The sequence below is a fragment of the Triturus cristatus genome, chromosome 5_1 (assembly GCF_964204655.1).
Source record: "Triturus cristatus chromosome 5_1, aTriCri1.1, whole genome shotgun sequence".
NCBI classification, from domain to species: domain Eukaryota; kingdom Metazoa; phylum Chordata; class Amphibia; order Caudata; family Salamandridae; genus Triturus; species Triturus cristatus.
In genome coordinates this window covers 69,621,384-69,647,105 of record NC_140587.1, presented here as the reverse complement: position 1 = coordinate 69,647,105, position 25,722 = coordinate 69,621,384, and the positions used below count along the sequence as shown (strand labels likewise).

The 25,722-nt window shown below is 45.1% G+C and overlaps 1 protein-coding gene across 1 annotated transcript in view; it reads right to left on the bottom strand.

Annotated features, from left to right (window-relative positions):
* LOC146830202 (lymphocyte antigen 6E-like) overlaps nucleotides 1–10,452 on the bottom strand; it is a 55,010-nt gene extending 44,558 nt beyond the window's left edge. The window contains exon 1 of the mRNA XM_085604032.1: nucleotides 10,065–10,452. Within this exon, the coding sequence (XP_085460158.1) occupies nucleotides 10,065–10,116 (52 nt within the window). The 5' untranslated portion in view covers nucleotides 10,117–10,452. The remainder of the gene's footprint in view (nucleotides 1–10,064) is intronic.
* Between the last annotated feature and the right edge of the window lie 15,270 nt (nucleotides 10,453–25,722).

Genomic DNA, 25,722 nt, shown 5'->3' with positions numbered 1-25,722 from the left:
TTCCTTACCTACATCGCACATGGCTAAATACCGGTCGGTAACTCTGAAATTTACAGAATTTCGCCGTTACCGACCGGTATTTAGCCACCTACATCTGGCCCCAGGTGTGTTAAGTTATTCTTAACTTTTTCATAGTTACTAATTGAGTTGAACTCTATTTTGTGTGTTTAGGGAACAAAGGGCGAAATGACATTTGTCGTGAAAATGTAATTTTTAAAAATATATAATAATTTTACTTTACAATATAAACACAAAAGACAAAACAATAATGTGTACTAAAATGAGATCTATAGCTGCTTTAGAAATATTTTTATAGCATTTTACACATGTACGCATTTTTCAAAATAGACTTGGTTATGGGTATTTGTCCATCATAGCTTTGCTGCTGCAGAAAGTACTCTACATGACTAAAACATTATTTCTGTAAATTAATGGATTTTCACAGACACACAGCTACATCCGCAGTGCACTCTCACGGAGACAAGCCCTGGAGTAACACACACACAGCTACACCCACAGTGCACTGCCACAGAGCCATGCCCTGAACTGACACACACACAGCTACACCCACAGTGCACTGCCACAGAGCCATCCCCTGAACTGACACACACACAGCTACACACAGTGCACTGCCACAGAGACCAGCCCTGCATTGACACGCACACACAGCTACTCCACAGTGCACTCTCATGGAAACAAGCCCCACATTGATACACAGCTACATCCACAGTGCACTGCCACAGAGACAAGCCCTGCATTGACACACACACACAGCTACACTACAGTGCACTGTCACAGAGACAAGCCCTGAATTGACACACACACAGCTACACCCACAGTGCACTGCCACAGAGCCATCCCCTGAACTGACACACACACAGCTACACACAGTGCACTGTCACAGAGACAAGCCCTGCATTGACACGCAAACACAGCTACTCCACAGTGCACTCTCATGGAAACAAGCCCCACATTGATACACAGCTACATCCACAGTGCACTGTTACAGAGACACGTCCCGCACTGACACACACATACAGCTACACCACAGTGCACTGTTACAAATACAACCCCCACACTGACACACGCATACAGCTACACCACAGTGCACTGTCACAGAGACATGCCCTGCATTGACACACACACAGCTACTCCACAGTGCACTGTCACAGAGACATGCCCTGCATTGACACACACACAGCTACACCCACAGTGCACTGTCACGGAGACAAGCCCTACATTGACACACACACACACACAGCTACACTACAGTGCACTGTCACAGAGACAAGCCCTGCATTGACACACACACCGCTACACCACAGTGCACTGCCACAGAGACAAGCCCTGCATTGACACACACACACAGCTACACTACAGTGCACTGTCACAGAGACAAGCCTTGCATTGACACACACACACAGCTACTCCACAGTGCAGTCTCATGGAAACAAGCCACACATTGATACACAGCTACATCCACAGTGCACTGCCACAGAGACAAGTCCTGCATTGACACACACACACACACACAGCTACACTACAGTGCACTGTCACAGAAACAAGCCCTGCATTGACACACACACACAGCTACTCCACCTTGCACTCTCATGGAAACAAGCCCCACATTGATACACAGCTACATCCACAGTGCACTGCCACAGAGACAAGCCCTGAATTGACACACACACACACAGCTACACTACAGTGCACTGTCACAGAGACAAGCCCTGAACTGACACACACACAGCTACTCCACAGTGCACTGCCACAGAGACAAGCCCTGCATTGACACACACACACATACACACACAGATACACTACAGTGCACTGTCACAGAAACAAGCCCTGCATTGACACACACACACAGCTACTCCACAGTGCAGTCTCATGGAAACAAGCCCCACATTGATACACAGCTACATCCACAGTGCACTGCCACAGAGACAATCCCTGCATTGACACACACACACACACACAGCTACACTACAGTGCACTGTCACAGAGACAAGCCCTGAACTGACACACACACAGCTACACCACAGTGCACTGCCACAGAGACAAGCCCTGCATTGACACACACACACATACACACACAGATACACTACAGTGCACTGTCACAGAGACAAGCCCTGCATTGACACACACACACAGCTACTCCACAGTGCACTCTCATGGAAACAAGCCCTACATTGATACACAGCTACATCCACAGTGCACTGTTACAGAGACACGTCCCGCACTGACACACACATACAGCTACACCACAGAGCACTGTCACAAATACAAGCCCCACACTGACACACGCATACAGCTACACCACAGTGCACTGTCACAGAGACAAGCCCCGCATTGACACAAACACACACACAGCTACACTACCGTGCACTGTCACAGAGACATGCCCTGCATTGACACACACACAGCTACTCCACAGTGCACTGTCATAGAGACATGCCCTGCATTGACACACACACAGCTACACCCACAGTGCACTGTCACGGAGACAAGCCCCCCACAGACACACACATACAGGTACACCACAGTACACTGTCATGTAGACAAGCCCCGCATTGACACACACACAGCTACACCCACAGTGCACTGTCACAGAGACAAGCCCCCCACAGACACACACATACAGGTACACCACAGTACACTGTCATATAGACAAGCCCCCCATTGACACACATACAGCTACACCACAGTGTACTGTCACAGAGGCAAGCCCCTCATTGACACATATACACACACACAACTACACCACAGTGCACTGTTATGGAGATAAGCCCTGCACTGAAACACACATACCTACACCACAGTGCACTGTCACAGAGACAAGCCCCACACTCACATACACACACACACAGCTACACCCACAGTGAACTGTCACAGAGACAAGCCCTGAACTGACACATACACAACTACACCACAGTGCACCATTATAGAGGCAATCAATGCACTGACACACACAGCTACACTACAGTGCACTCTCACAGAAACAAGGCCGGCACTGACACACCACAGTGCACTGTCCTGGAGACAAGCCCTGCACTGATACACACACAGCTACACCCACATTGCACCATCACAGAGAAAAGCCCCACACTGACACACACACACCGCATCGCCGCAAGTCCTGCCTGGTGATTTCTCGTTGGTTTCCTCGCCTGTCACCACCTAAGGAGGGGGTCGTCTGTATCCCTGCTGCGCCTGGAGGCGCCACCGCGGGTCAAAGGAACTACACGGGACTCCGTATCCCAGGAGTCCGTGTGGAGCTGCACCTGTGCTTCGTCCCGCCCACCAGCCCCTGACCGGTGAAAAGACCTCGCGGAACCCGCTGGCGCGGGTCCCGCATCGCCGCAAGTCCTGCCTGGTGATTTCTCGTTGGTTTCCTCGCCTGTCACCACCTAAGGAGGGGGTCGTCTGTATCCCTGCTGCGCCTGGAGGCGCCACCGCGGGTCAAAGGAACTACACGGGACTCCGTATCCCAGGAGTCCGTGTGGAGCTGCACCTGTGCTTCGTCCCGCCCACCAGCCCCTGACCGGTGAAAAGACCTCGCGGAACCCGCTGGCGCGGGTCCCGCATCGCCGCAAGTCCTGCCTGGTGATTTCTCGTTGGTTTCCTCGCCTGTCACCACCTAAGGAGGGGGTCGTCTGTATCCCTGCTGCGCCTGGAGGCGCCACCGCGGGTCAAAGGAACTACACGGGACTCCGTATCCCAGGAGTCCGTGTGGAGCTGCACCTGTGCTTCGTCCCGCCCACCAGCCCCTGACCGGTGAAAAACGCCCTACTTAACCGATAGCGCCACCCGCTACGCGGTACGCGAGCGGGACGCGCCGGACGAAGCCCGGACAAAGGGCGGACAGTCTGTGACAGTCCGGGACTGTCTGAGGCTGGGCTGGGCCATACCCCTTACAACCGTGTTCGGGATTACTAGGGCCGCGAAGCCATCTACACTGGTAAATTTGAAATTTTGGTATTTTGCACAGTACTGTTACCAAACTAGTGATTAACCCGTTGGTATCGAGAGTTGTAATTCTGTGATTGCTTTTAAAAATGTCCACAAGCTAGAAGGAACTAAGTGTTTCGGGGATTGGACCTCTCGATAATTATCTTGTGAAAAAGATCAACAAAATCAATAGCGATCGAAGGGCCTCTTTGGGGATGGATAGCCCCCAAGATAGTCTCCTAAACCCCTCTAATGCAGTGATGGGTACGACGGTCGAAGGTACTTGTGACCCCCCCCCCCTGTCAATGCAACGGTCAAGGCCTCCGTGCAGATTCACATGGATCCTTTGGCCTCAGACTCAAATATGGCGGGTGAAGATATTGACGAGGTTTTTCCTGTTTCAAGACCCGTCAGGAATTGTAGAAAGCAACAATGTAAAAAGGGGGGGGCTTATACAAAGGATAAAAAAAGGGTCAAGACTCTGGAAAATGTACAGATTGATTTAGACGAGCCTCTAAACAGCAGCTGCGTTGCAAAGACCCTATTACCCCCTGACCAACTCTCTCTATTACTCAGCTCCTTTGAGGTTTTACTTGACACTAAATTGGAACTACTAATGCAACCTCTAGTACAGAAATTAGATAAGGTCGCTGATGAGGTTAAGAGGTTGGGTGGATTATTATCAAATCATTCTAACTGGGTAGACTATAATAAAAGGAAGGCCCAGAGTGTAGTTGGACAATTGAACACAGATAGAGTTGATTTTCAACAGTCACCATCTCAGCCCTCTAATACCAATGATATAGTTACGTCAACTTTCCCAGTGACCACTTTAGCCCCAAAACCAGTAATCCCCGTAGTAAAGGAGTCGGTCCTGGTGCATAAAGATGAGGTGGAAATGAAAAGAAGAACTATAAATCTACCTCCGGCATGTTCCCCTTATGTCGTGATTCTAACCAATGTACCACCCCAGGACAGGCATTTAGTCCCTTTGCAAAAGGAATCGCATGACTCCCTCAAGCTAAAAGCAGTCTCGTGGTTACATAGGAAGTGTGGGTTCCCTCTTAATTTTGCTAATGATATCCTAAGTACTCGAAGAGTAAATTGGATCGGGCCTTCCATAAAAACATCTATTGGTGAGTGTGTCATAGTCAATTTTAGACACACTCAACATGCGGCTACTGTCCTACTGAGGGCTGCATCCTTGCCACAAGAGGTAAATAACATCCAGGCGCGTCCTCTGGGCTATTTTTACCCCCACCCCCCATCTAGAGATAGCTTTCACCTGATAAACCGGAGGAACCACTTTCCAGTGACAGAATTGGCTCCGTTTCCCCATCAGGGTGCAGGTGTTGACTATCAGTTCATGGGTGGGTTTCATATCCCTACGCGTAATCGATTTGAGGCACTCTCTCTATTGGATACGTGTGATTGACAGGAGGTGGGTAGTTGTGGGGGGGACGCGTTCAGGACTCTAATGAGGATAAACAACCTCTAGATCCCCCCGTATGTACTAATGTAAATCACTTGATTGTTGACAACTGCAAGGGGGTTTCTATTAAAATGTTAACGTGGAACATTGCCGGCTTACGCTCCAAGAGAGACAACACATCCTGGTTAACTTTTTTGAAAGATTATGACATTCTGGCTTTTCAAGAGACCTGGGAAATTGATTGTGACTTTTGGTTAGACGGTTATACGTCCTTTTTTGTGCCAGCTCTAAAATCACCTTCTGGAAGGGCTATAGGAGGTTTAATGATCTTGCTTTCGGTGACACTAAATGGATCAGTTAGCAGGATAACCTGCCAAAGTAACAACTTCCTAATTTTGGAATTTAAACTTACCAATAATACGAAATTACTAATGGTAAATTGTTATAATTCTCAGCAAGGTGATTCGCCGAATGTACATTTGTTATGGCTGACGGACTTTTTAAGAACTTATAATTTGAAGCAAACCACTTTTTGCCATATTATACTGTTAGGTGATTTTAATGTACACTTATGTAGTCATGACTGTTGCCTAAATGATATTGATGGTCCAGATCTAACATCCCCCCAACATTTTGAGCACTCAAGTAAGGGGGAAGCACTGGAACAACTTTTATCCGAAAATCAATTGTATGATCCAGGCTTCTATGATCTAAATTCACGGGTTCCCACATTTACAGGAAGGGACAGTAACACAATAATTGACTACATATTTCTTTCTTCTGGTCTTTTAAAATATGTATGTTTTTATAATGCTATAGAGTCTTTATTTAGCGATCATAATCCAGTGGTAATTGAATTGTTGGATGGTTTTTCCTTCCTAAACATCTCAACCCCACATATGACGGACATTGAAGTTAAGGCAAAGGACCAGGGGAGGAGGCTAAACTGGTCTAAGGTAATTCCGGAGGAGTTTTTTGAATTAATTAGGCTAAAGGCGGCCCTGGATCTGGAAATCTGTGGCGACCAACATTCCACGGGGAAGAAAGTTATTTCCTCGTTTGAAGCTATTTGCACTATAGTGGCTAAGGACCTGACTAGCAAAAGTAGACCAGCTCCTAAGAATGTAGCTACTGGCTGGTTTGACCATAATTGTAGCAAAGCCCATAATAATCTTAAAAAGGCGCTTCTGGCCTACCCGAGGAATAAAACCCAGGTATCGCAGTTAAGAAGTAATTACAAAAAAGCACTGCTGTCCCGGAAAAAAGAAATTAAACAAAACGCCTGGGCCGATCTTATGGACAAAGCAACCTTAAAAGACAGTGCGAAATTCTGGTCAATTATTAATACTCCTCTTTTTTCCAACGTTAATAATAATGTGTTGGAAACTAATATTGCAGAGGAGGACTGGTTGAGTCATTTTAAAAATATATATGGTAGCCACCTCGATCTAGAAACTTTTCCTGGGCAAGCCTTGGTCTCCTCCCTGTCTCCAGTTAAGTTTCACATAGGAGAGGTTACTAAAGCAATTGAAGACTCGGCTGGAAAGAAGGCTCCTGGCCCTGACGGAGTTCCCACCGATTTGTACAAGGCCAATCCGGTGTTCTGGGCCAACATATTGACTAATGTATTTAACACCTCGGCATGCGTGGGTTTTCCTAAATCCTGGTCTCGCTCTACTATAATCCCGGTATTCAAGAAAGGTCAACGAGCTGACCCCAGATGCTACAGGCCCATATCTCTGATAGATTCCTCCGTAAAAATCTTGGGGAAGGTTGTACTAGCTCGGATTACGAACTGGGCTTCTGATAATAACATTCTGTCAGACGTACAATATGGGTTTAGAGCCGGTCGGAGCACGGAGGATCAATGTTTGAACCTCCTCTTAACAATAGCTAAATACACCGGGGCGACTGGGGGGTCCATCTATCTGGGATTCATGGATTTGTCCACGGCTTTTGATCTTGTAAACAGGTCAAAGCTGTGGTCAATGCTCCTAGAGATGGGACTTGACCCACCCCTCGTGTATTTTCTCTCAGAGCTCCACAAAGATCTGAATGCCTCGATAAGGATGACGACCGAAGGAAAGTGTACGTCCAGCTTTAAGTCTAGTAGAGGGGTACGTCAGGGATGCATCCTAGCTCCCATGCTGTTTTCCCTATACATAAATGCCTTGGAGCAAGACTTGCTGACAGCAACACGGGATGTTCCGCGTATGGGAGGTACCCCGATCACGGTCCTCCTTAACGCGGATGATGCTGTCTTGTTGGCCAGGACCCCCCTGGCTTTGCAACGATTGCTGGACTCATTTGGGGACTTCATGCATAGCTTGGATTTGGTGGTTAATAACGGCAAATCCCATGTTATGTCGTTAGGACAAGCAAAAAATAAAGTAAAGCCTTTTTTCTGTAGGGGAGCTGTAATCTCAAGAGTGAAGGTTTTCACTTACATGGGAGTTGTCTTTGATGACAAAGGCTCATGGGCCCCCCAGCTCTCCATTAAGGTAAACTCCGTGAGAAATTCTTCTGCGGCAGTACTTGGCTTTGCTAAAAGGCTGGGAGGAAAGCCGATAGAGGCAATACTAACTATCTATAAAGCTAAAACTATTTCTATTGCAAGGTACGGGGCGTCAATCTGGGGTTATATTAAACATGACGTGATCCAAACGGAGGAAAACAAATTCTTGCGCTCCCTCCTTGGCCTCCCCCAATCAACCGCTTCTTACTCAGTCCATTTGGAACTTGGGATTGGCTATATAGCAGACATGATCAAATTAGCCCCTCTGCTGCTATGGATTAAAATATGGCTAAACCCAAATCTTACTCTAAATCAAAAAATCTTAAAGGACTGTACTCGACTTGACAACATGAACAAAATTCCTTGGTTGTCTAATATAGAGTCGTTATCTGCCTACATTGGGAGACCAGAAATCTTTTTAAACCCTGAAACGCTATGTAAGGCAGATCTTGAGTGGGTAAAAACCAATTTTATGAAACTCAGGGAGGCCAAACGTGAGGAAGATGAACTCCATAAATCCTCAGTAAGGGAACACGTCCTGTTTTCCCAGTCCTCAGGGTTGTCACCATATCTTTCAATAGTATCCAACCCGTTTCATAGATGGTTGTTGACCAAATTGCGGTTCAAACAGCTACATTTAGTTCTCTGGGATGTGGTTGGTTGGCATAGATTAGAAGATGTTGCCCCTTGTAAGTGTGACGATCTTTCGCCACAAGACACTACGCACTTTATGCTTTTTTGTCCGTTTTTCAAATCTGCCAGGAAAAAGTTTATCATTCCTTTGTTAAAAAGTAGGAATTTTACTCAGTATAAGCCAGCTTTACTGTTTTTAAGCCTGCTTGAATGTCCATTAATTATGTTTTGTGTTGCTAGTTTTTTAGTAGCCGCTGTTAGAGATAGAAGGGCTAGACTAAAACTATCACAAGACGTGGATCTCATCCAACACTAGGAAACTATTTCTGCTTTAAGTAACCAAGTTGATTATGGTCGGCGATGAAATTTTATGGAAATATTTTTAACTGTGTAACTGTGATTTGTGAAATTTTATATATATCTGTTTTAGCATACTTTTATGATTTTAACAAATCGAATAAAGTGGTTTTGACTTGACACACACACACAGCTACACCACAGTGCACTCTCATGGAAACAAGCCCCACATTGATACACAGCTACATCCACAGTGCACTGTTACAGAGACACGTCCCGCACTGACACACACATACAGCTACACCACAGTGCACTGTTACAAATACAACCCCCACACTGACACACGCATACAGCTACACCACAGTGCACTGTCACAGAGACATGCCCTGCATTGACACACACACAGCTACTCCACAGTGCACTGTCACAGAGACATGCCCTGCATTGACACACACACAGCTACACCCACAGTGCACTGTCACGGAGACAAGCCCCCCACAGACACACACATACAGGTACACCACAGTACACTGTCATGTAGACAAGCCCCGCATTGACACACACACAGCTACACCCACAGTGCACTGTCACAGAGACAAGCCCCCCCACAGACACACACATACAGGTACACCACAGTACACTGTCTTATAGACAAGCCCCCCATTGACACACATACAGCTACACCACAGTGTACTGTCACAGAGGCAAGCCCCTCATTGACACATATACACACACACAACTACACCACAGTGCACTGTTATGGAGATAAGCCCTGCACTGACACACACATACCTACACCACAGTGCACTGTCACAGAGACAAGCCCCACACTCACATACACACACACACACAGCTACACCCACAGTGAACTGTCACAGAGACAAGCCCTGAACTGACACATACACAACTACACCACAGTGCACCATTATAGAGGCAATCAATGCACTGACACACACAGCTACACTACAGTGGCCGGCACTGACACACCACAGTGCACTGTCCTGGAGACAAGCCCTGCACTGATACACACACAGCTACACCCACATTGCACCATCACAGAGAAAAGCCCCACACTGACACACACACACAGCTACACCACAGTGCACTGTCAGGGAGATTAGCCCCGCAATGACAGACACACAGCTACTCCACAGTGCACTGTCACAGAGACAAGCCCTGCACTGATGAACACACACACACACACACACACACTATACAATATAATGAAAGTCTCACCTGTGTCAACGAGGAGGGCAGCAGCCAGGAGGGAGACCAAAGCAGCCGTCATCTCTGCAGCCTGATGGAGCTGTGGAATTATGAGAGATATGTGTGTGTCTGTGTGTGATGCCTGTGTGTGACGTGTGTGTGTGATATCTGTATGTGACAGTGTCTATTTGACCTTTGGTGTGATGCTTGTGTGTGATGCCTGTGTGTGAAGTCTGTTTGTGACTCCTGCGTGTGACGTCTTTGTGAAATGGTGATGTATCGCGAGGCTGCAGCCTCGGTGTGTGATGTTGTGTATCCGCTAGTGTGACTGCTTGAGCTCGATGCCTGTCTGCCGGGTTTTGAGCCTCTCAGTGTGTGTTTCCTGCTTCTTTTGTTGACAGGCGCTGGGACCAGAGAGTCCGGTTTTTCAGCTGCAATCCCTTTGCTCGGAAGACGCATTTCCCATAGAGGGCGGGCTTGCCCAGCTATTCCAGCAATGCAGCTCGCGCCACTACTTCACACAGGAATTTACAGGACTCCAAGCACTTTTAATGTATTACTGCTCGCCTCAGCATTCATTTAGCTAGAAGATTTTACACATTAAACACCAATTCGAAGTCAGAAGCTCCTGTTTTCCCCTCAGTTAGGCTCGGACCAGCATCATGCGCGCTTGGGTCCACACACATGCTTTCTCGCATTCATCCCTCGAGAGCTTGGTGGGGTCCACCCTGCCATAGTATGATAATGGCTGACATGCAGAGGATCACACTGCATGTAAGCGATAACGCAGAAACAATTGTGTGAGAGTGTCGCCGATTACCATCTCACCAAGCTCTTGCCACTGTTCCTATATCATTCGAAGGGTTCACACATTGGATAAATCCATGCTACTGCCTACCTAGATAAACAAGCTTTGGCAAAGTCAATAGGTTCCATCTTTAATTTAGGTAATCCCTGTTACCAAACAAATGTGGACCTGCATTGACGGCAAATATGAATTTTTTAAAGAAAACGAATTCCGACAAGATGGCTGAAATGCACGTGTCGTGAAGATTATGCATGTTGAGATGGGTGCATTGATATGTGTGTATGCCTGACTGTGATGTGTGCACATGCGACCACCCACGATATAACACTAAATTAAAAGTGAAAAAGAGAAAACAAGCATTTTCAACGTGATAGGTCTGGGTTTAATGTGGGGAGCCATGCAAGCACAGCAATACCAACATCCTTTTTGCACAAGTTTACTGCATCAGTGCATGCAGAGCACAGAGCACAAGTCGTAAAAAACAGAAGTGCTGGGACTCCTCAAGTTAGGCAAAATGGGTGGGACATCACCACGCGTGACATCACCTTGCGTGACATCACAGGAAGTGACATCATAGACCTGCCATCATTAACCTCACTAAATCCCTTGGCATAACACTGGACAAGAATTTAAATATGAAAGTTCACATCAGTGCGACCACACGCAGTGCGACATTCCAACTCAGCATACTGAATACATTGAGACCATTTCTTCCACCTTCGGACTTCAAACAAGCAGTACAAGCACTTGTGGTCTCCAGACTAGAATATGGCTCCGCGACCCTGTCAGGGCTACCCAAAGCGAGAACAGCTCCACTCAAAACAACCTTTAATGCGGCAGCGAGACTGGTAACAGGGGCTAGATGCTTCGACCACATCACCCCATCGCTTGCATGGTGACACTGAGCTTAGCTACCTTCAGTGCCACACAGCAAAATAAGCCAACTAATCACACAATAACTGAACTGGATTAATTGTGCCTGTGACGCACCAACGCATGCTCACACATCTGTAGATATCATGACATTGTCATCGTGCATATATGCCAGACTTAATAAAGCTCAAACAGAGGTTTACGTGTGAGTGCCATCATAAGGCATCCACTGAGAAAAGGCCAACATGAATGCCCAGATTCCACCTTTATAGCCTCAAATCGATGCCACTGTAGGATCTTGAAGTACAGTGCCACACCTTGGAAGCTGTAATGACAAAGTGATTTTGTTCATGTGTGAACTGACAAATGGTGTAGATATGTAAACTGGTATATGTCATGTCAATGCGTTCCTGTGCTACTGAGAGCCCTCAGTAGCACATTCATTGATCGTGAGTGTAACCATAAATGACTGCAATTGTATAATGTAAATGAATACCACTCTGCCTAGTTATTGACTGTACATTTGCTCATAATTGGATTTCACATGCCTGTGGGCCTCATTGCATTGTTGTAGCACCCTCCCCAGCGCCTTGAGACCCTCTCGGGTATATAGCGCGCTTTACAAATGCAGTGATTGATTGATTGATTGCTATGCATGAGAAATGTGTCCTTTATCTACTGTTGCATGATGTGGGTTATGAGTATGTAGCCAAATAATTTATTACATGTAGTGTGTTTTGTGGAGACCCACACATGCATGTATATGCTTGGTACACGTGACAGCTTTAACATGTTTGTATTTGTATTTGTATGTTTATTTATATAGCGCATATATACCAACAGGTCTCTTAGCGCTTGACAGAAAAGAGGTTGCATTCAAGCCGGTACGGACAGTCCTGGTGGTGAATTAGGTTAAAAGGTGTCTTTAAATAACAGAGTTTATAGCAGCTTCCGGAAAGGAAGCAAACCCGGTTCCTTTCGTAAAGTATCCGGCAGTTGGTTCCAGAGTCGTGGCAGAATAACTGAGATAGCTCGTCCACCCTTGGTAGCCAAATTGCTCTGAGGGCAGACTAACTGGGAGGCATCTGTAGAGCGAAGTACTCGCCCTGGCACGTATTTAACTAAACGTTCCCTTATGTAGCCGGGGGCGTGGCCATAGAGGGTTTTGTGAGCAATGCACAGGCCTTTGAATTTTGCGCGCTGTCTGACAGGCAACCAGTGTAGCTTGTGCAGCAAGGGTGAAGCATGGGTCCTCCTAGGAAGGCTAAAAATCAGCCTGGCGGCGTCGTTCTGTACAACCTGCAGTCGATTCATAAGTTTCAGACGGAGTCCTAGATAGAGCGCATTCCCATAATCGAGGCGCGATAGAACAGTAGCTGAGACTATAGATTTCATAAAGGAAACTGATAGGAGGGGGACCAGTTTCTCAGTTGTCTCAGGACGCCGGTGCAGATGCCCACCACTGAGTAGACCTGGTAACTCAAGGAGAGTTCCGAATCGATCTTGATTCCCAGACTTTTCACGACTGGTGACGGACATGGAGGGGCCCCGAGTTCTTTGGGCCAAAACAAGCCACTCCAGAGGTTGTTATTTGCTGGAATGACGAGGACCTCCGTTTTGTCAGGGTTAATTTTCAAGGAATTAACCGTCATCCAGTTAGTGGTGAATCTTAGGATATTTTGAACTGTCTCTTGAGCTTGGGCCGAGTTGTCAATACTCAGGATAAGTTGAGTGTCGTCTGCATAGTTAAAAACTCGGCAATCCAGATTGGACAGTGCAGTCACTAGGGGCTGCAAGTATATATTGAAAAGCAGAGGGGATAATGCAGAGCCCTGAGGCACGCCACAGGGAATATCACCCCTGTTTGAATTATAATCGCCGAGTTGAACCCTTTGCGATCGTCCCGATAAGAAGGACTTTAGCCAATTTTAGACAGCACCCCTAAATCCCAAATCCGCCAGGCGTGTGGTAAATATTTAAATTACCTGTACTATTTTTTATGCGGTAAAGTCTAGTAAGAATAACTCAGTAAAAATAAGAGGCAGAATCCGTGGTATTAGAGGTTCTGAAAGGCTTTATTCCTTACAAGGAATTATGGTTCGAACCATGGCATCTTATTCCATCACCACGAAGGTTCAGGAAGGGATAGGCAATACATTATTGACAAGTAAAGACATATATAAGAAAAGCATTACATTGAGACAGATGCAGGAGGCGTAACAGCTGATAATACAGATAAGAATACACATACGTAATGAAAAAAGGCGTAACAATAGGCGTATACTAGAAACGTCATTGAAAATGATGTCACACATGGGTGGATCCATAAGAGAATCCTGCAATGTCAGCAGAAATACTTGGCAGAGATGCGCGCGTAGCCGCATGACGTGTGATTGACGTGCAACTAGAGGGTGAAGGGAACTTGACATTTAGCTCTACATGTGGAGACAGAAGTCTGGGGGGTCAGGTCAACCTAATCCCAAATCATATCTAATATCTTATGTTTAAGGAACTGTATTATCCAAAAGGAAAGGTCTCTCGGACAGAATCTATTCTATACTGACTGTTAGTGCGTGTACAAGCGTCTAAGTGTCTACATGAGATGCGAAGGGGCAGGAATCTTCCATGGTAACAGGGGCTATGAATTACTTGCATGAAGACAGTGAAGCCGGGCCCTTTGCTCGGTAGCTGGAAGGATGTTTACCTAAACTGCTAGACAGGAATGCATTAGATGAGGAGCGGAGCAGATAACTTGAAGGCTGAATACAGTTTTTGGCAGGCAACAGGCCGTGTCAGGCACCGTTAGCCGCGCAGGGAGTAGGACAGAGTTCATGGATACAGATGCGAGCTCAGGCTGGAGCTTTCAGAGGCAGAAGGCAGGAAAAGGCTTGATGGCAGAATTCGGGGCCTACTTGCCTGAACTGTAAAACGTGGAAAGTGAACCACACAAAGTCGGTGGCCAATCATACTTAGGAACGGAATATCCGACCCATTCATGGCGGATCTGAAAGAGGACATGTTGACGGTGGACGCACATGTATTTGCGTCTTCATAGCTGGAACTGGAGGGAACATACATGTACTTGTAGCATGTACATGGAGCCGTTGGGGTCTAAGATAGGGGACATAACTGATCATAAAATTCATATTTCCTCATTCCCTCCTTGTCCCCTACGGACCCTTCATGAAATATCGATCTTTAGCAATCCATCAATCTGTTCATATAGCATCATCTGTTCTTCTTTCTTCTTCCGGGATCTTGAGTGAAAACTTGAAGGCGGAATACACGATGTGGCACACAGACCACAAATCGCTGGCCCACATTGTAGACACAAGCAGCAACTGAATAGTATGAGAAAGCCAATACCTAGGAAGGATAGGATTCTCCATCCCCAGGCTGACAACACGCTCCAGAACCAACCGGACCAAGTCCAGGTGCCTGGATTCTGGTGTATCTGGCTTACAATCTTATGAAGGCGAGTTATGGCTTTATATACTGACGGCGAGTTTTCTGGTATGAAAACGCAGCAACTTGATCCGATGACCCTACAAGCTCCGCCCCTATCGGCCAGGATGACGTCAAGGACAAGACGATTTTGAAGAACAACAATCCGCATGGCAGACTGCTCCTCTGTTAAGTTGCCTAAGGCGGAAGTAGTTTCATTCACTACTGCTTCAAGGGTTCTAGTTAATCTATGTATCAGCTTACTATTAGTGACTGTACCTATATAGGGAAAGAAACCTTTATTGAAATCTGTGTATTGTTCCCATGCCGTTTCAGTATAGTCGACAATTGGGAGATCTCTCTGCTGTCTATTGTGTACTAAATGGGTATTTCTGTGATAATCAGGAGGGGCTAGGAAAACAGGTGGCAAAAGGAATGCAATGTAACAGGTACCATCCCAATCTAGAGGTAAACGTATATATGCGGTCTGGCCACATATGAAGTAGGAATGGCGCGAAGCTCTAAATGTAGACTTGCCTTGATCACTGAATTCGATTACAGTGGTACATTTACTATGGCCCATGTGTAATGAACCATTCTTTCTTACACATAATTCACCTTTAACTGGAAATACTGACATAGCGGGCAAGACTGGTACAGTTTCGGATTCAACATTCAGAATCATGAGGTTAAGTGTAAAGTTACCTAATCCATATACTTCATTTTCTAGATCAGTTCCTGTTCTTTTGGGAAGTCCCTCCTTGTTAGGGTAGCAGACTTTAAGTAAAACTAGGTTCAGGTTTCCCCATACCCAGTTGTCTTGATAAACTACTGAATTTGAATCTAGGGAATTAATCAAACTAAACCATGCTCCACAGGAGCCATTGTGTGTGAATGGATACGGAAAGAGAGGCAGAACTCCCTTGTAGTTCTGATAGGGAGGGAGTCGGCCACATATCCAACAATTTGTAGCATTGCTGGTCTGATGGGAATGATGTAACATACTCATGCGGGGGTAATTCGCTAAAAGAATGTTCGGCAGTAGCATTGAAAGCACGCTTGGAAATAGGGTAATACATGTGTAACAGTATACTTGCAGCGATGATTAGAAGACTTAGAAAAAACATAATTAATAATGTCACTATGCAATGACTACGAAGTGATTTACAATACGCATGTTTCTTGAGCTGTTTCTGTCTATTTCTCTCTCTATTTCGGTCTAGAGGATACATGTCAGAGACAAATTCAACCGATTCACCTTGGAGAGGACTTAAACAATCAAATTGTCTGACTTGCTAGACCTTAATTTCAGTTTATAAAGTTCACTCTCTGTCTTTTCAACCAGGGGGAGTTTTGAGTCAGTCTGTGAGGGAATGCAGGGCTGAGTGTTCACATCGGACGGTAGTCCATAAAATTTTTTGATATGGCTCGAGTGCAACCACCCTTTACGTCCCTCAATCTTCACGGCTGTCCTCGTGGTCAGTAAGACGAGCTTGGACGACTGCCACCTAGGCTCCAGCTGGCTCCTTCTGTCGAAGTTCCTGACAAGCACGAGATCTCCGGGAACCACTTCATGCGGCTTCACCTCAGTGTTATCGGGAAAAGCTGCAGCTACCTGTGAACGACAAGATTGTAGTGCAGACATCAAGGAAGCCAGGTAATCTGTCAGCATATTACAATCAACATCAGTGATTTTACGAGGTATAGGCGTCCCCCACATATTTGGTGGTCTACCGAATATCACCTCATACGGGGATAGCCCTGTTCGAGAGTGCGCTACCATTCTCATGTAAAAGAGCGCAACTGGTAAAGCTACTATCCAGTCGACACCTTTTTCTCTACATACTTTGGACAATCTAATTTTCAGAGTTTGATTATGGCGTTCCACGAGACCTGCTGCCTCGGGATGTCGGACACAGTGGAATTTCCATTGATAACCTAACAGAAGTGAAACGTGTTTCATTAGCTCGGATGAGAATGGCTGGCCGTTATCTGAGTACACAACACGGGGCAAACCGTACCGTGGGAAGAATTCTCGAACTAACTGTTTGGCAGTAGTCGGGGCAGTGTAATCTGACACCGGGTAGGCTTCTGTCCAACGGGAAAGAGCACAGACAACTACGAGAACATATTTGAATCCTCGACATCGTTCCATCTGGATATAATCCATCTGGAGGACTTCAAAAGGGTGATCGGGAGGTTGAAATCCACCTTGCTCTACGGGAATGCTTTTACCTGGATTGAACTGACAACATATCATACAGGTACGTACTTTTTGTTTAGCTGCTGCTCGCAAGTGTTTGTTGAACCAAATGTGTTGAATACTATCTAGCATAGATTTCTCTCCTAGGTGCGCTGGACTATGTATTGTGTTAATGATGACTTGAACCATGGAGTCGGGGAGAAACCATATAGATTTTCCCTTCGTCATCCATCCTTGATCCGTTTGGATCCCTCCTAATTCAGTCCATTTCTTTATTTCTTCTGGTGTAGCATGTGTCTGTATGTCAATTACATCAAGAGCGGGATCCTTAACTGTCATGCAATGTGTTGGTGTCGGAACTATTGTCTTTGTCGTGTCAGTTGTATGAGTCTGATTCTGAGCAGTCTGTTTAGCAGTTCTGTCAGCTAGGTCGTTACCCTGGGAAATAATGTCAGTCACTTTCGTATGGGCCTTGCACTTCATAATCGATATTGTAGTAGGTAGATGAATTGCATCTAATAAAGCTTGAATGAGGGGTCCGTGTTGGATGTGGGCACCGTGAGAAGTTAAATAACCTCTCTCTCGCCATAGCACGCCGAAGTCATGAACGACTCCGAATGCATAACGTGAATCTGTGTATATATTGACTTGGCTGTTTACAATAGTTGCATGTCCCTTTTACAGGACCCGCTGAATCATTGGACTGTGGCATACCCTTTCTATGACCGTCAGCTGGAACTGACTGGGCAACAAGCATTTTCATTTTCGTGTCTTTCATACGTCTTTGTTCGTGTTCTTGTTCTTCTCTAATTCTATTGTGGTGATATTGTAACATTTGTAACATTTGTGACGGGGTGTTACCTTGCCAGGTACTCTCAAATTTTAATACTCTATTCTTAACTTGGGGCAAGGAATTTTCAACTAATTTTGTCACAAACAGATGTGGATACGACTCGCTACTTGCTTTTATGCCACTATTAATACCAAAACATTTTTCAAATCGGGAATAGAAATCACTAGTGTCTTCATCTTGTTTTTGTTTACAGGCTGAGATTGCACCCCAGTCTTCCTTTTTCGTAGTTAATAAACGTGGCAGTACTTGCACTAGTAATCCTGGTAATGCTGTAGTCCTTTCCCCAAGCCCTGAACCTGGAGCTCGGGCCTTCTCTTCGTTTTCCAATGCTGTCCAATCTATCTTTTGCTCTCCCACCTCCCATTCCTTTTCCTTGAGTTTCTCGTAAATACCGGCAGGCAATAATACTTTTAATATTTTCATAATGTCGGGGTAGGTATACTCTCCCATGAGTAACATATCTTTTATCTCACGGTGGAAACCTGCTGGGTCTTTGTCATGGCTAGGTACTACTTTCTTCATTTCTAATAATTCAATTTTAGTTATGGGCGTGTACACAAACACGCGTTTAAAATTATTGTCATCCCCTTTGATTGGGTGTACTTCGCGTAAGGGATTCTGTCTGTCTATGTAATACGTTGTTCTTTCCTTGATGGGAACTGAAACATGTTCTGGGCATACGAAAACAATATATTGGTTTCGAAATTCTAGAATTTCTTTAATTAAATCAGTACCTGAACCTCTCCATCTATTCGTGAGTAATTCTGTCAATATGTCAGGTAGGGGACCAGGATCGGAGTGTTGGCTTTTATATAATATAAGGAGGTGTTGAATCATGTATATACCAGCTAATCGCTGTTCGTCTGGGGTAAGATTTAAAAACGTATGTGCTAGTGCATCATCACTGTATTTTCCCGGACTGTCCGCCCATTGTACTGCTGACCTGGCTAATTCTTGTTCATCCATGGAATCGAGCATATGATACCCCCTTCGGTCTCGGAGTAATTTATCAGCAGCCTGGAATAAGTGTTCAGGAGACCTTGTATTTAACATAGGGGCTTGGAAATTTCTGTTACATTCTGGACGTATCGGACGTATTGGATCATTAAAGCATCTGGTATTATTAAAAGATCTTCCTCTACCTACATAAGCCATCGTTTCTAATTGTCCTGTGGGCATTTCTGATTCTTCCTCCTCCTCTCCCTCTGATTCCGGTTTGTCTGTCTCTAATCTGTCTTTATGTGTTCGTTCTACTTCTTTGCGGATCTTTCGGTTCATAACTACTATACACGTCTGTTTATCATGTTTCCCTTCTGATATATTCTGACCCCATCTGGTAAGTATTTGCATTTCATCCTGATCTACCCCAGGTCTGTCTTGGTTTCTGATCACGCAGTTTATGAAGAAGCGTAACAGTTGTCTCTGTACATCCACTTTCTGGTATTCCATGGCTTCGTCAATACTTTCAGGGCCTCGCCCTGATTGGACAAAGTGATATATATTGTCTAGATGCTCAACCATTCCTGGTAGCGTCGTTAAATACATCGTAGCTCGTCGTATACGTAGTGATGACAGTAGCATTCTGTCCTGTTTACCGGGCACTGGATCATATCTACAATCCACAAGATGTTCTTTAAACATGTCGGAAGTTGCTAGTTGGGGTGTACGTTGGCATGCTAAATCTCTAAGGGACAATTTATTTCCTCGCGGTGGCGTGGCAAAAATTGCTGTCGCACCTCCTGTCGCACCGTCTGGGGTGCTAGGCACGAAAGGATTTGTTGGATGTAAGATAGAAACTGTAGATGCAGGAAAAGCGGTAGAAACAGATGGGCCTGTGGGAATATGCGGAGGAGTTTGTTGTTGCGGAGGTAGGGACGGATGATCTTGGCGTTGAGCACCATCGACGGGTGGTGCGTGTGGTGGAACATTAACATATTCGGGAGCTACATCGTCTAGATAGGAAGAAAGGAAAACATCTTTTGCGGTCTTGGGATGTGCTTTTATCGGGAGTAATGGAGGTGGCAGGTCTTTCGGTATTTCCGGGGTGGCCTTAGGTAAACCTTCGGCCAGAAGAGGATACATACCATTCATAAGAGTGTTTCGTTGTCTGTCTACTTGTTCTGCTTTTACTCGGGTACCTTCCTCAATTAATAGATTTTCTCGGGCTTTATTTGAATTCTCCCTACTTTTCTCTTCTTGTCTGAGCGCTTTCTCTGTGCGTCTATGCGATTCTTTACGCCATAATTCAATGGCATCTTTCTGTGACTGCCTGGCTTTCTTTTTCCATAATTCTTCTTCTACTCTCATGATGCAATCTGCATCCCATGTCCCAGCTGCGGGCCACCTCTGACTTTCTGCTAGATCTTTGGTGTAGTCCACCCATAAATCAAGAAATAATACGGCATCTAGGCCATGCTTATGGTACATAAAGTACCCTGGGGTGTCCCTAGGTGGAATGGGAACAGCTTCTTCGAGTACCCCTTTTCTAGTCTTGATCTGTCTTAATTTTGAAAAGAGCGGCATCTTTAAATCTTGCTACTTGATGTTGAACACAATTAATACAATAAACACAATAATGAACACTCATTCATACCACAAATTCTAGAACATTTTAAAACATTTAACATTTAACATTTAACGAACAATGATAATTAGAAGAAAACTAGTTACTGACATAACCCTAATACTAGATAATACTGGTTTATACACAAGACTTACTAGATATACTGCTAAACAGTACAGATACACTGCTGAAACAGTGCAGACCGGATCTGTGTACCCAAACCCGTCTTGACCGGCACAAACTAATGTGCACGTCTAAACGCCTCCCCAGCAACGGTACTCACCGGGTAGCACGGAACGGAAGGCCTCGGAACGGAGCTGAACTGGACTGGACCGGACTGGACTCGACTCGACTCGGAACTTCGGAACCTGGTGGGCCTCTATATACCTCGGATCTTGCTCTCTCAGCTAGGCTCTGGTCGGGATACTTCGCACTTCTCACCGCCTCGTCTGGGTGTTGATCGCAGCCTCAGTCACCCCCGCTTGGCCGGAGGGAGATACAGGAAATCCTGCGGGTACGCGTAGTTGTCCGTCCAGCTGTGGCAGGAGACCGGGCCTGCAACGCACCTCCGGCGCGTGAGATGGGAAAGTGTCCCTGTTCGGGCGCCAATTTATGTGGTAAATATTTAAATTACCTGTACTATTTTTTATGCGGTAAAGTCTAGTAAGAATAACTCAGTAAAAATAAGAGGCAGAATCCGTGGTATTAGAGGTTCTGAAAGGCTTAATGGTTCGAACCATGGCATCTTATTCCATCACCACGAAGGTTCAGGAAGGGATAGGCAATACATTATTGACAAGTAAAGACATATATAAGAAAAGCATTACATTGAGACAGATGCAGGAGGCGTAACAGCTGATAATACAGATAAGAATACACATACGTAATGAAAAAAGGCGTAACAATAGGCGTATACTAGAAACGTCATTGAAAATGATGTCACAAATGGGTGGATCCATAAGAGAATCCTGCAATGTCAGCAGAAATACTTGGCAGAGATGCGCGCGTAGCCGCATGATGTGTGATTGACGTGCAACTAGAGGGTGAAGGGAACTTGACATTTAGCTCTACATGTGGAGACAGAAGTCTGGGGGGTCAGGTCAACCTAATCCCAAATCATATCTAATATCTTATGTTTAAGGAACTGTATTATCCAAAAGGAAAGGTCTCTCGGACAGAATCTATTCTATACTGACTGTTAGTGCGTGTACAAGCGTCTAAGTGTCTACATGAGATGCGAAGGGGCAGGAATCTTCCATGGTAACAGGGGCTATGAATTACTTGCATGAAGACAGTGAAGCCGGGCCCTTTGCTCGGTAGCTGGAAGGATGTTTACCTAAACTGCTAGACAGGAATGCATTAGATGAGGAGCGGAGCAGATAACTTGAAGGCTGAATACAGTTTTTGGCAGGCAACAGGCCGTGTCAGGCACCGTTAGCCGCGCAGGGAGTAGGACAGAGTTCATGGATACAGATGCGAGCTCAGGCTGGAGCTTTCAGAGGCAGAAGGCAGGAAAAGGCTTGATGGCAGAATTCGGGGCCTACTTGCCTGAACTGTAAAACGTGGAAAGTGAACCACACAAAGTCGGTGGCCAATCATACTTAGGAACGGAATATCCGACCCATTCATGGCGGATCTGAAAGAGGACATGTTGACGGTGGACGCACATGGATTTGCGTCTTCATAGCTGGAACTGGAGGGAACATACATGTACTTGTAGCATGTACATGGAGCCGTTGGGGTCTAAGATAGGGGACATAACTGATCATAAAATTCATATTTCCTCAGGCGAGTCAGTAGAATAGAATGACTGACCGTGTCGAATGCTGCGGAGAGGTCTAAGAGTATCAGGGCGTTCGGCTCTCTGTTATCAGCCTTTAATCTGAGGTCATCAAGAACAGATAACATAACTAGCTCCGTGCTGTGGTGGGCTCTGAAGCCGGCCTGGCGTGGGTGGAGTAGCTCAGAATTTTCAAGAAAACCGGATAGTACTTTCAAGAAATGCTGCTCCATGACCTTAGCTAAGAAAGGGAGTTGCGAGATAGGCCGATAGTTTTTCAGCTCAGCCCTGTCAGCTCCTGGCTTTTTCAAAAAGGGGATGACTCTAGCCTCCTTCAAATTGGATGGTACCTGGCCGGTGGCCAGGGAATTATTAAGAAGTGTGAGGATCTGGCAATCCAAGGCTGGGAGGGCCATCTGGAAGATCCTGCATGACAGTAGGCCTCAGTCCATGACAACTTTCACTCAATGTCAAAGATAGTATCAGCACCTACGTTAGTTCCAGCAACATGCTGTGATTCACCATGCTCCTTCCTTTGTAAGACACACTATATGGTGTGCTTATTCTCAGGTCTGTCGGTTGTTTTGTTGAGTTGCACAAAATCCACTGAGTGCCATGTGTTGTACACTTTGCTGATTCACAGCACATCAAGGCTGCTAGTTGTGCAGCTCTGCACTGCTCACGTGCAAGGTAAGAGTGAGGAACAAAATGGATATTGTCATTTTGCAGAGCTGGCCTATCCCTTAAATGCATTACTCAGCTTCACACACCATTTTTGCATTTGTGAAATTGCTAGATATCAGGCATGGCCCCATGTTGCTCAACTGGTCTGATGACATGATTATTACATTTTAAGGCCTACTTTTAGTTGGCAAGATGTGGGTGAATTGATGTTTACTCAGATTGTTACATAAATGCAAAAACAAATGCTGGAGTCACACTTTTATTTGTATGTTGAACCTTTATATTATGTTAGTTCATGCTCTATCACAGTACATGTGTGTCAGGCGAAGACATGTTGGGCAATGTGTGTGCGTCGCCTAGTGTCAGACACTGTAGTCTGGATGTCACCACCATCCTCATCATCCTCCTTCTCCATTGGGTCTTGCTCTTGATGTTCCCCATCCTATGGGACATTAATCATACAAACAGATGTTGTGTGTGATGGCACAGACAGGTATCATCTTGCATACTATAGGGAGGGAGTAGAGCAATCTACCCCCTTACATGTCCAGACATCTGAACCTGACCTTGGGCAGACTGAAGGTTCTCTCGACAATATTGTGGATCTTGCAGAGTTCATGATTGTAGTTTCTCTCCGGCTCAGTGTGGGAATGTGCATATGGGGTCATGACCCATGGCTGGAGACCATGGGCCAGATTCACAGAACTAACTTAAGACAAAATCCTAAATTTACTACCATTTTGGTATTCACAGAAGGCACTTACCCATTTTGGTATTCACAGAAGGCACTTAACTCATTTCGGTATTCACAGAAGTTAGGAGTCCTAACTTTAGGACTCCTAAATGCCTTCTGTGAATACCGAAAGTCTTAAAATTAGGATTTTTCTCAGTTTAGGAGTAGTAAAGTTAGGACTCCTAACTAACTTTAGGACCCCTAAATGCCTTCTGTGAATACTGAAAGTCTTAAATTTAGGATTTTTCTCAGTTTAGGAGTAGTAAAGTTAGGACTCCTAACTTTAGGACTCCTAAATGCCTTCTGTGAATACCGAAAGTCTCAAAATTAGGATTTTTTTCAGTTTAGGAGTAGTAAAGTTAGGACTCCTAACTTTACTACTCCTAAACTGAGAAAAATCCTAATTTTAAGACTTTCGGTATTCACAGAAGGCATTTAGAAGTCCTAAAGTTAGGAGTCCTAACTTTACTACTACTAAACTGAGAAAAATCCAAATTTTAAGACTTTCGGTATTCACAGAAGGCATTTAGGAGTCCTAAAGTTAAGAGTCCTAACTTCTGTGAATACCGAAATGAGTAAGTGCCTTCTGTGAATACCAAAATGAGTAAGTGCCTTCTGTGAATACCAAAATGGTAGTAAGTTTAGGATTTTTTCTTAAGTTAGTTCTGTGAATCGAGCCCCATATTCTTAGTCCGCTGAAAGTAAAAAACAGACAAGGAGAACTGTCAATGCTTATGCTCACTGTTACAGAGTAATTCCTGTACACATGTGTTATATGTAGTGAATTAGTCATGCACATTTCTTATGGTATACCACAATATGTGTTACTCATACAGTTGGCAATCGTTTTACACATGTCTCTTCCATTACTCTGTGTAATGGAAAATGCTGAGCATGGCCTGATAATTTTTACACTGCTACAGCTTGACTTCAATGTTGATCCAGGAGCTTTCTGTGATGGCTATTTGGAGATGGTCCTAACCTCTCTATGTTATGTGTTCTCACTATATGAGTAAACTGACAGATTGGTGATCAGATAATTGACTAGTTGCTCTTCCCGCGGTAGGTTCTGACATAGTCAACATGTAATGCACTCACACATGCATATGTTCATGGTAAACCACAGATATGGTTGGTGGGCTACATAACATAGGCACAGCCGTTGCATAGTACACTTACTTGACCATGCAAATTGGGCTCATACATTTGCAGTAGTTCACACATTTTACATAAATTATATTGCGATACATTGGCATCCTTCCACATTTGTTTTGGGCAGATAAGTTATCATGGTGCAATTTGCTTTACACATATATATTGCAATGAGGGTCCCGTTCATGTGGCACATATTGTCTCTTTTTTAACATGAATGTGTAGGAGTGTCACTTGTAGGGGATTGTGTAGTTGTATGCCTTGATTTAACCTCATTGCTGTGGACAAGGATTCATAATTTTGGTATCCTGACTACACTGTGTAGCCTTGTCCAGGTTGGATATTTTCTATGTGGATGCCTGATGTATGACATGTTTGGCAACAATCTGCTAGACTTTATGAGTTGGACAGTGCTGGTTTAATATTTTTTTTATTTGGGCTACTGCCTAAGTAGTAAAGGTGAACCATCACATTGCTGACATCCATCAATGCCTCTGTCCGCTAACCTGTATTTGGGAATGAACACAGTCAGTTTTGCTGGGACATATATGTGTTTGGTACTGTTGGTTTCACACTGTTATACATGATTGAGATA